This window comes from Labrus mixtus, chromosome 7, assembly GCF_963584025.1.
Source record: "Labrus mixtus chromosome 7, fLabMix1.1, whole genome shotgun sequence".
Taxonomy (NCBI): Eukaryota; Metazoa; Chordata; class Actinopteri; order Labriformes; family Labridae; genus Labrus; species Labrus mixtus.
The window spans coordinates 13,713,309-13,725,657 of record NC_083618.1 but is presented as its reverse complement, the minus strand read 5'-3'; the positions used below and the strand labels follow the sequence as shown (position 1 = coordinate 13,725,657).

Sequence of the window (12,349 nt, the reverse complement as noted above, 5' to 3'; positions counted from 1 at the left end):
AAACATAGGTAAAACCTTCTGTAATAAAACAGACACTTTAAAAATGATTGGAAACGCCCGCTTCCTAGTGATATAATATATCCTTTTTGAAATATGATCTAATGAATGTTTCAGCTTTACTGAAAGTCCAACAAATCAGTTAGGATGACGCATGATCCCATTATCAGGAGCATCATACGAGTCAGGAAAAATTATACAGCAGGGTTATGTGTCATCTGGACACGTCAGCATGAATCAAAGAAACAACTGGAAGAAGCTTACTTTCCGCCCCAGAAGATCTTTGTTGTTATCACCAGACTCGATCGTCTGCAAATGAAATGAAAGCACATCTGTTAGAACACCTGTCACAGGCAGAGAGTTATAGCAAAGAAGCGTAATTTATCTGAGCTGTACTCAAACCTGACATCATGTGTATTAAGCTAGGATGAAAAGCTCTGACACATCATTTGGGTAATGAAGCATTTCAACATTGTTTTTTTTTTTTTCAATGTCACACCTCCCACAACCAAAAGTGTGACTGCGCCAGGACTCGGCAAAGCCAGTGAATGTGTGTTGTTGTTGTTGTTGTTGGCATTAAACCTGACACAGCTACACAAACGCCAGTTCAGGACCAGACAAAGTAGAAGCTGAGGGACTAGAAGTTGATCCATTATTCAGGATCTCTGAGGAGGGACGCAGGGGTGTGAGCACTGCACGGCGCCCCACATGAATCTTTCATCTGCCTACCTCACCATTCCAGTTCACAACACACAGACTCCCAATATTATGCAAGGAAGGAGATGATACCAGATTAGAAGAGCGTCTGGGACGGAAATTAAAAGGCAAAGAAAGTCAATTAAAGTGTGCCTCGTACCTCCATCCTTTCTTCTTTATGACGTTTCCCAGCACCACCTCTGCTCTGTGAAGCAGACGAGAAGAGAAGGCAAGATGAAATAACGACAGTCTGATATGATGATGATAAGAGAGTCTATATCCAACTCAAGCCTTGGATTGAAGACAGCAGTCCACACATACTGATTCATGCAGAAGAGAGCACTTGTTTAAGGAGTGGTGGGTGTGAATTGGCTGCAGGGTCAGAGTCAGCTGGGCCCATGGCGTGGCCTAGCTGTGCTGCGGAGGCACCCCTACGTCAGTCATTAGCAGCCACAGGGGTGCTAATGAGTGACATTACGATCCACACGGGGCTCATTAGGACCGGGCAGACACCTGTCGACAGAATGTCTTTCCGGTCCTCTCACCATGACAAATAACGAGACACCTCCTTGTGAAACATAAAAAGCTTTTTAGAGGTGAAAAAGTAACAACTAAGATTTGTCTTGGATTTATTTTAGCTGCACTATCAAATAAGATAAAGGCTTTATAGAGCAGCTAGCTTAATCAGCTTTTTTTTTTTCCTTACCAAGTCTCTGTTGAAGACAGGAGCAGATATCTCCCCTGGGACATGTTGCATTAGAGCTCCTGTCCGTGGTAAGAAAGTCTGAGCTCTATCAGTCAGAGAGTCAATGTGAGATTAGATGTGCTCCTGTATTTATTTGAACTGTACTGTAGCTTTAATTTGCTTTTACTGCAATGAAAGTAATAGCTGTGTAATTTTGGAAAATCAAATCATCTTTAAATCATTTCATTGATTTTTTCATTTCTTACTCTTAAACATTTTTCTATCAATAAACTTGCCATGCCTGAAGAAGAAACGGTGCATTTTCTCCTTTTTTCTGACATTACAATGTTAATTGATTGATTGCCCATGAAAGTATGTTGGTTGTAGCCGGAGTCTAAGTAGCAGTCACTGATAATACCCTCCTTGTGCTTCTAGAATAATCTGTCAGCCTGTGTGAGACATTCATTAGACCACACTTATCATCCATCTTCATTTCCACATATTACTGCAGATATTTTATTAAAACGTTTTCAAACCAGAATCACTGCCCGACATGAGTTTTCTTTTAAAGAGTTCTGTATAGTTCAGACACGTCAAACCATCTTCTGTCTCCATCTTCATTGTGTTTTATTTATAGCTGTCTTCTCCATGACAGGATGACTTATTAGAGGTAAATCTCATTTTCTACTCGGAGTGATTCTTCACACATTCTGCTGTATCATGCTGTCCACTGATAACACACTGGTGATCTCACTGTTGCTAGAAAGAAGAAGCAGAGCATTCATAATTATACACCATTTTTTAAAATCCTGTTCATCGGTTGATTAAAATGTATTAAAAAGGGAAATTCAATTAAATCTTCCAGCCTGACTGCAGTACCTGATTTGGACACACGTGATGGACCCAAACAAAGAGCGAGCGCCCCAACATGAGAGCGATCATGTGTGTGTGTGTGTGTGTGTTTGTGTGTATTATATTCTGGCAAACGCCCTCATAGTCACTGTGTGTCACCTCTCCCGGAAATGTGAGTAATTTGAGAGCCCAAACATAAAGGTACAGTGTGCCTTGAGCAGGTTGACTTTCTTCATCCATCCATCATTTATCTCTCTGTTGCAGTGCTGAGTCGCTGTTGTGACTCACGGCAGAAGCTGACGACAAAATGCTGAATTATTTATGGATTTATAATATTTGATTATTCCACAATTCTTTGTAATTATGCCTCCAATTTGTCATCGTTTTCAAACAATATCATGCAATTAATATGCAACTAGGAAAATATGTTTAAGCCTTTATAGGAAATGAAAGTCTGTTTTTTATCCACTTCCTGGCGTATTATTCAATGCTGTGCCACCATATGTGTCCCCTGATAACAGCGACTACATTGGATGAGAGGAACATGTTTGTTTGTGCCATTACTCATACTCATTTACATATTTCTGGGAAACAGAGCCCAACATATTGGGATGGATATGGTTATTAAGAATCAGTAATTATTTAAATATTTTCTTTGTGTGTTTAATGTTTGCTATGTGACAGCTTCTCTGTTTTTTGGGCAGAACAAACACGCCAAACAAACAGCCAATAAGTGCTGCTGTGAGCACAGCTTACACTCGCTGTTTATCCGTCCTCGCTCGCAACACAAGCTCGACATTACTGCTGCTTGACTGTGCAGCAACCAACACCACTCCAGGTTCTCTGAGTCTGACTGATGAAAGAATCTAAGTGAGCCAGAACACCAAGGACTTAACATGAAAGCTTTTTTTTTTTTTTCCCCCCCTGATGTTGCGAGTGTGTGATTCGTTTTCCTCTCCCGTGCATGTGTGTAATATAAGCAGCTTGGAGCCGCTTTGTGGTGGAAGCTGTCGGGATTAACACCTGTGCAACATGTTCCGCGGCGAGTGACATTCTGTCTCAAACATTTTCACGTGCCTCACAGATCAGTTTGTTTCTGTCGAACCGTGCTTTGTTTTATGAGGAAGCGCTGTGATCAAAGTCAGAGCTGGTAATGCTTCAGTGTCAAAGATCGACTCTTTCTGGCTCCATCCTGAAACAACAAACAAACAAACAGCTTCCCAGAACAAAGCAGCATGAAGTGACAACGTTTAGCAAGACAACAGCTGCAGAGGCATTGAGACATTTGGCATATTTTGTTGTGTTTTTGTCTTTGTTTGAATTTCTTAGTGAGAAGCCGGCACTCTGACTCATCTCCAAAAAACAGAATATTCCTGGGAGGATCAAAAAAAAAAATAAAGGGACTTGGTGAGATTCTGTTTGTAAAGGATAATCCCTTAGATTATTTCAACGCATCCAAGTTACTACAAAGCCAGATTAATCCATGCAGGAATTTAAAGCATCACTGCACACAGCTATAAGAAATACTCAGCTGCTTTAAAAATATCATCAAAGGTTGTTCTATTAATTTAGACTGAGAATGTCTAAGCTCTCGTCAACACTCATGCAACAATGACAAAGTGTTAATGAAGACGACAACATGGATTTTGGACAAACATCAAAGACCGGGGCATTAACCTGTGGTGTCGTTTAACAGGTTACTGGGACGACATTCTGCCAGCAAATAAAAGCCCTTATTAAAACTGTTTATTGTGATGATTGTGGATAACTCATGAGTCATTTTTCACTACTCCTAGTTACTCAAGCACATTTTAAATAGCTCTATTGTACTCTCAGCATATCAAACTGCAACTGTTTGCATGTCTAAACCTCCAAATGTTATATCAAAAATGCTTCAGTATAATAATCATAAGCATGTTACATTTAAACACATTCATGTAACGTCATGATTGACAGCTCTGTTAACAAAAGCAGATCCATCAGCGCTGTGTGAACTGGATTAGCGTAGAGTAGAGGAGGACGGCGAGATGAAACAAAACAAAGACTACCACGAGAGACGTCATCACACTTTTTATATCTGTAAGTGTCTACTACAGACCGATACTACAGACTGTACAGACCTGAGGGACCTTTGCTGTTTTATTTGTACGGTAAGTTAAATGTGTTGTTGGTCAGTGGAAGAGGCAGGAAGTAGATTCTTCAGCTCCACCGGCCAGATCCCTTATGAGCATGTCCTGGCTCCAAATTAAATAAATATCTCATTGCCGTCAAGGAGGTATTTTGGCTTCAATTTTTATCACAAGTGGAGGCGTGGAGACACGTTGTTCATATTTATATACAGTCAGTGGTCTTACTATGAATAGAGACAACAATCTACGAGTCAAGCTGCTAGTTACTAGTGTAATGTCTTAAACTTTTCCTGCTGCTTCAGATCCAGCTTGCACCTGACACTCAGAGTTAAACTGTCACCAGTATATAATATCTACCTGGTGCTTCTATAATGTAAAACGGTCAAACAGCTTGGTAATATTTGGTGTCATTTCTCGCTGTTACATGACCTGTGGCACAGGATATACTCACTTTCCAGCAGCGTAGACCTCCGCTGTGTCAAACAGATTGATGCCATTTTCATAGGCGAGAGTCATCAGCTGCTCTGCCATCTGTTGAGAGAGCAGGAGAGAGGGAGCACAGAGGGGGAGAAGATGGGGTGAGAGACCACAAATGTGAGGTGTAAGGTCTTTTTAATTACTAAACTTTCTTCGTATGTAAAGTGTGTTTAGCCTCTGGCTGTTGACTCCCTCTGGCTGTATGTTTTCACTTTAGGTAAAAATAGATGTCTTGAGTAACTCGGGATGTGCCGGATCGAGTGGAGCGTTTCCATTCTCAAGCTTTTGACTGATGGAAGATGACAAAATCCATCTGCTCTCACCTCGTCTGTTATCTGTCCACCGAATGTCACCCATGTTCCTACAGAGGGTGACAGAAAGGTGGGGTCAGGGTGGGAGTAAATAGACATGTAACATGTGCACATGATGAGAAAGCAAACAGTGATTCTATATGTGTACCAAACGTGCAAAGCTGTGAAAACAAATTTCCCCCTGGGGGACAATAAAGTATTGTATGGTATTGTATGAACTGCATGTATACTGTAGTGTAAAATAAACAAGATCTAGCTATGAAAAGTCACTGAGATTTGATAAATTTGAACTCTTTTATGAGGACTGGGGTTTTATGAATGTCCCTCTAAAGTCGATTATACAATGTCTTTGTGATGCAGCAAAGTTATTTGTGCGACTCATGATCCAAGAGGCTCTTACCTAATCCGAGGCAGGACACCCGCAGGCCCGACTTCCCGAGGTTTCTGTCAAAACAGAGAGAATCGCATTAACATTAATGGAGCACTGAGGTGGCAGTGATTTGTGTTATCTTTTTTGGCTGTTGTTAAGACCTTTTAAAGGAGGGCTTTAAGCCCAATTTTTATCTTTGAGTGATCGGCGCTAAGTAAATAAATAAAGAATGCTATTACTCTTCAGAAAACGTAAGAAAAGTCTGTCCTCAAGGAGAAAGTACAGTTGTAGAGGCTGAGAGAACGAGGCTCTGCATGGATTAAAATCAGCCCTCAGTTACTCTGATGAATGGAGATTGAATGGCTGAGAAAAGACAGTTACACACGTGCTGCTGAAAATAAGAATGTGTGTTTGAGTTTGTGTGTAGGTAAATGCCAAGGAAAAGTCTGGGAGAGGAAGTGGGTTTTAAGCATGCCCACCATGACATCCACATAAATATTTTCTCAGAGCACAGCAGGATGCCTCAGCAGCCGTCTCACTAAAATCCCCCCTTACAGCAGCGAGGAGGCTCGACTACACACACGACTTCCTCCTAAAGCTGGCGTCTCTGAGCCTATCAGAGCCCAGACAGACCCCTCTGCTGACAATCCCAGCTTTGACGGCTCTTTGATTTCTTTTGTGCCAAGCTTTTAAACTTTGCTAAGACCTCTAAGTTTCCAGGCTAAACAGCAACATCATAACATATTTATTATGAGTACAGAAATATCTGATGTTGTTGAATAAGTTTTCGTTATCAGAAGGAATTCAGAGTTTATTCAAAACTTAGCGGTGGAATTTCTTGAGAATTTGCTCAATTCTAAATAATCTAAGAAATGATGAAACAAACAAACTGTGTGGTACCTCTGGTCAACCTCTCATAAAAGATAAGCCAGCAGTGTAAAGAGATAAAAGAAATGTGGCATCAGAGATGATGTAACATGTGCAGGAGTCAAAGTAAGCGTGTGGGAGGATATCTAATTTTCTTTTTATAAGACTGCCTGTATAGAAATACCGTTAGAGTGAAAAAAAAAGGGAGACAGAGGATAGGTGTTCTGTGTGCGTGTGCAGATGTGTGTGTAAGTTTTACAGGACTGTGCTTGTGGCTGCATGTGTGAGTTGGAGGTGTGTGCGCGCGTGTGTGTGGGTGTTTTGTGAAGCCATGATAAGACTGCTGAATTGCTGCAGTGACTAACAAAACACTTCTTTCGGTGTGGTCTGAACAAAAGCACTGACTAAACTGTTCAAAATTAACATGAAAATATTGTCAGTTCCCCTCAAAAAAGGCTAAAAGGACTACGTTTGCGATGTAGTGAAAAAAATATATTTAAATGCTTTAAGTTTCTGTGAGATGTATTTCCATATACATATCAAGATATATATATCTTTCTTTATTGGGAGAGTTAATCCATTTAATTATTCACTACATCTTTAAACATCATTAGTTCCACCATAAATGCCAGCAGTGTCCTTTCACAGTGTCCAATGTTTTCTCACTCAAAATCAGCATTTCACAGCAAAATCAATATTTTTTTCCAATCCACCAGAGATTGTGCAATGTTGAAAAATAACTAAATCACATCCATTTCATGCATTTTGCAAGTTAAGCATTTTTCTCTAAGTTTCTTAGCGTTTTCTACAAAGGGGCCTCATTAAAAAGATCTAATTTGTCAGTGATGTCTCTAATGGTCCTTCAGAGCCTGCTGACTTCACATACAGGAGCCTGCTGACTTCTAAGCAAACCCCGGTCAGTCACAGGGGAGAAGAGAGAGCAGTAAGAGAATCTGGAGGAAACAACGTGGCCCTTATGGTGCGCTGCGGTGACAAGGTTTACACAAGTCCCCTCCGGCAAACCACTGGAGCTGATCTACAATTAACTGGTTCCTAATTGCAGGAGTAAAACAGACCCTCTGGGGAGCTGCTGCTTGGAGTCACGGATAGAGATAACAGAAACTTAAAGCAGGTTACTGACTTAAGTCTTCAGTGGGATTTTTTCATAATGGACTAAAAACATTTGTCTAATAAGGGCCAAAATATCTCCATCAGTAAAAAACTCTACTTGACTGCCTCCTGCTTTGGTGGATTAAAAACTGTCTTCTGGTTAAGTGCTTACTGTGTGTGCATTCAGCATTAAGTGCGCTTCTATTTCAGATTTCAAAGCACAGTATGTGTTTGCAGCTACTGCAGAGGTCTAACAAACATATTTACAAAAGACATCGTTTGTTGATGTTTTTACAGTATGTAGGAAGGTATCATGGGAGATCTATTCTTCACATTTCTTCACTTGATGTGATTTCTGGTGAAATAGCCACAAGTATTGTTAGCTAAAACAAACAGCCCTCACTCAAGTAACATTTGTTGTTTTGTGTGTTTCTCTGGAAATCAGTAGGTTCATTCAAATGAAGATATCTTAGGTCTGGTCGTTTAAACACACTTTACATGCTAAAATCTTACATGTTATAACTTTAAACGCGCCCTGATTTAATTTGATAAAATTAGTGAATATGATACATAGGCAGTTTAGAAAATGTGACTGAAACTTTTCTAGTAGGATAAGTTAGGAACAACACAAGCTTCTAGTGAAGCAGTATTGTCATCCACATGTGTTGGGGCTTAGCACAAAATGCAGCTTGCTGTGTAATAGTTGCATTACTTTAATACAGCACATACAGTACCACTGTTTTTTTACAGCACGTCCCAAGATCTAAAAATGAGTCAAAACGATATCAGAAGACAAAGTTCTGCCCTTGTCATTGTTCTTGTTGTGAAAAATGTCCTTATGTCAGCTCATTGTTCCATGTTCAATAATTTACTAGACTGGCCTTCAATACTGCATTGTGTATCGCTACAATGACCTTCTGTCAGGGCCTGTAGGCCGGTCGGGGGTCAGGTTGCCTCTGAGCCTCAGCAGACATGAACCACAGAAGTAAAGTCATCGCTCTCACACCCTCCTTAATAATGAAGGAGACAGGTACAGTACATGACGGCAACACCGCTGCAGAAACAAAGCCAGGTTAGAACCAGGGAACAGGTCACGTACTGATGATAGCACCATTGTTTGCTTTAAATCACAAGGTATCAGTTTTTTCTGATCTCATCGGCCTGAGGCTCAATTGGACAAGTCGAGACTTTTCCTTTGGTGTGTTGGTGAATTTGATTACAGGTGGCTTGGAGTTCTATTTGAGGTTTCAATTACACTTCAGCTTGTCACAATGAATGCTGCATGTATAAGCCAATCATTCGGCTCTGCCGCTGACCAAGGCAGACATTGATTGAGGTTGACCTCTGGAAAAGAGATGTTTTTTCCCCCCACTGAGGTCTTCAGGGGATATCAGAGTTCACCTCAGAGTTTCTTTCCTTAGTATTATTTGATAACTTTCAATAGAAGAAAAATATGTGAAAGGAAAGAGAAAGATGTTTTACAATGGGACACAGCACATCCACAGAAAGTGTGTACAAGTTAAGGTGAGCAGGTGAATATTAGTGCTAAAATGTAACTGGAAGTTTAGTGGAAAGTGCTCAAATGTGTCATTCCAATGGCTGCCATAGACTCCTAGATTAGGCTTATAAAAGAGTCTTGAACAAACCTTAATACTTTACTTTTGGTCGTAATAAACATTTACTCCTGAAGGGAGTGCGCATGCTCATGCTGCGACTGGCGGCAAGTCACGCTTGGCTTTTCTTCCAGTTTTGGTAATGTATTTATTTGACTGTGTTGGGATGTGCACTTTTGAATTTATTTCCAGTGATGAATATTTTACAGTGACCTCTTAATATTCTTGTTGACTCAGCACTTTATTCAAATAGAAGCTGCTAAGATCCTCAGTCACGGATCACTGTTGTATATCGAATGCTGAAATTCATCCGCTGCTCAAGTATGCAGTATGGACCAAGCATTAGTTACTTATCCTTTATAACCTTTCAAGCCAAAGAGACAATTCAACAACAAACTCGTGTTCCCATTTGGTGATGAGTTTGGTTTACTGTTGCAACCTTTTCCTTTTAATCATAACTTAGACGGGGCATCCGTCAAATGTTTGTAGTCAAATCTGCTGTAACAACATGTCATTCAAACTGAGGTTGACAGTATAGATATTGATGTATGAGCGGATATAGGTCATGTCTCTGGTAGGTGAGTGGGTGTAGCATCAGGAAGGACTAAAGGCACGGAGTCAGCAGACTGGACGTCAGAGGCCTTAAAGTCAATATGAAGTCAGTGGACAGGACAAACAGGACGGAGTGATAAATGAGGAAACAAGGTCACAGTGCTGTAAAGAGGAACGTGTTGAGAGATATGTTCACTGAGTGGAACTATAAATATACCAAACCCGTGGCTTCAACTTCACAAAAACATACATGCCAAATGCCACCAGCTCGTGGCAGCTGCAGGTGCGTTCCTCCTGCATTCACAAAGGGAGAGAGCCACATTGTAATTGCTGAGATATGGATTTGAATTGTGCTGACCTGGCGATATACAAGAAGTGGAAAGGTTGAACCACTTTGCTTTTGAAAGCTGCTTACACAAATGAACTGTAATTAAAGGCATGAACTGCTAATCTCTCATTATTTGCTTCTCTGTACAAGCTAAACATCAACAATCACGCAATAGGCTAGCCCGTTGTTATCCCAGTATCATTTGTATGAAATGCATTCCTGCACAATCCTGCAGCACCGGAAGGCTCTGGTCTCTCGCTACAGGCTAGATGACCTCTTTTGTAACTGAAAACAAAAAGACATACTTCTTGTTTCAGATAAAGCCCGAGGTAGATTTGCGGGGGAGAGTTGTGACTGGAGGTGAGTGGAAAAAAATCCTTAAAAGAATACTTTGACATTTTTGGAAATACGCTATGTTTCTTTGACTAAAGTAAACACCAATAAAAAAATCAATAATGACGTAGAAGGCTAGAGCCAGAAAAAGGTACTCTAAAGTTAGCATAGTAAAAGACTGGAAAGAGAAGGGAAAGGAGAGTCTGGATATCCCAAACTAGATCACAAAAAGCAGTCGCTCAGATCATGACATATATAGTTATGCAAAAAATGTGAAATGACAAGTTGTGATCGTCACTAGAGTTGTGCTCTCTTTTGTTCTGTAATGTCTTGGCAGAGCCAGAAAGCTTTTTTTCTCCTTTATTCTAAGACAACCAAATGATCACACAGAAAGGGATACGAGTCGATCTTTTGATCCAACTGCAGGAGAACATCAAATAAACCATTTTCCCAACACACAGCCTGACCCTGTTATTCAAGTAGATCTTGTGTTTCCCTGCGTCTTCACTGCAACACATGATTTAAACGTCCATTGCTATAATGAACTTAGTTGCAAAACCATAAAAGAAAGTTCATTAAGTTTGTTTCTAGTTCTTGGTTACTGTAACCATCAGACTATTTTCAACGTTTCAGGATTTGACTTTCTTATTGTCAGCAAACCTTCCAGTCATGTCTGCTCTTGGCATGACATCCAAGATCTCTTGTTTTTCTTTGAAGCCATCCAATAAACAAACGCTCAGTAATAAAGTGTATACTGGTATTAGCTTGCAGCATGATATCTAACAGCAGCCTGAGAACACGTCAAATGTGATTTCATTTGGAGTACAGCAACTTAATCTGTTAAGCAACCTAGAAACTTAGAGCCACTGGCACTGGAGAACTTTAAGACAGTCGTCAATGGTAGTTTTATTTATTTTTTTACTTAGGCATAAACAGATTGTGGGCTCTGAGGGTTTTCCTGAGGCTGTATTTGTTTTTCTTCTAACCCGAGCGTTCCGAGGCTCTTTTCTAAGGATAAATCTGCCAGTGCCTGCAGGGTTGGAGAATCTTCTGCTATATGCTGGAAGAGGGACAAGCGGACGCGTTACTTGAGCCTGTAGGGGATTCCAAGTTGTAGCAATGTTTCTTATAGAGTATCTTAAATGTCACACTGAGCTGGATACTTCAGAGTACATTCGCTAACAACACGGACAGATCAAATTCACGACATAATTATGAAACAGAGAAATTACACAAATGTCTTGAAGGTAACAAAAAAATGTAATTATTGCAAAAAAAATGCAATAAACAGAATCAAAAAGAGAACTGTGACAAATAGTTAATACATAATTAAGTAATAAAATCCATTGGTGGATTGATTTTCATTGAGTTAAAAGGAGCAAAATCCCTTTTTCCTAATAATAAGATGTTTTTTTAACATTTGAAAACAACCGATGTTGAGATGTTGGTCAGAGAAAGCATGACATTTGATTATATAATAATCGTAAACTATGAGAGTTATAACAATTTTTCAGTATTTTGTGGTATTTTATATCCCAAACTATTCATTTAAAAACAAACAACGCATATTTGCAGCTCTAGTAGGCAATGAGCTAATTAGAGCTATTTACATAAAAGGCCCAAAGTCTACTAACTAGAGAGCATCTTGCTAAAGATTGCATTGGGCACTCTGTCAATTTAGAGCAAACTGGTGCCATCTGGCTTATTAAAAAATGTTGAGGTTAAATATTCATAATACACATGACTAAGCATGATGCTGTGGGGTAGATGGGGATTTTTTTCCCTGCTGGCCTGCGCTCTCTTACATTGTTATAGTAAGCTAAAGCTCTGGCGTCCTGCTGCAGCATAGCCTCGCTTCTCTGTGTGCTACATCTCTTCCTCAACTGCTGCCTTAGAACGTTACATAACAAGAAGCTCAGACACTTCTCATGCAGAAAGAAAAAGCTAAATACAAATTTCATTGTCAAAACAAGTCTGTTGATTCAGCGCTCGTTTGGACATTTATGCAGAACAACAGTGGCGGCGTTCA

At 40.1% G+C, this 12,349-nt stretch overlaps 1 protein-coding gene across 6 annotated transcripts in view; it reads right to left on the bottom strand.

Moving 5' to 3' along the window:
- kcnab2a (potassium voltage-gated channel subfamily A regulatory beta subunit 2a) overlaps positions 1-12,349 on the bottom strand; it is an 81,587-nt gene that overhangs the window by 8,625 nt on the left and 60,613 nt on the right. For all 6 annotated transcript variants that reach the window (XM_061043139.1, XM_061043138.1, XM_061043137.1 and 3 more), the window contains 5 exons: positions 5,548-5,591; positions 5,160-5,197; positions 4,811-4,890; positions 854-898; positions 262-306 (listed from right to left, as the gene is read on the bottom strand). In XM_061043139.1, coding sequence (XP_060899122.1) covers positions 262-306; positions 854-898; positions 4,811-4,890; positions 5,160-5,197; positions 5,548-5,591 — 252 coding nt within the window. The remainder of the gene's footprint in view (positions 1-261; positions 307-853; positions 899-4,810; positions 4,891-5,159; positions 5,198-5,547; positions 5,592-12,349) is intronic.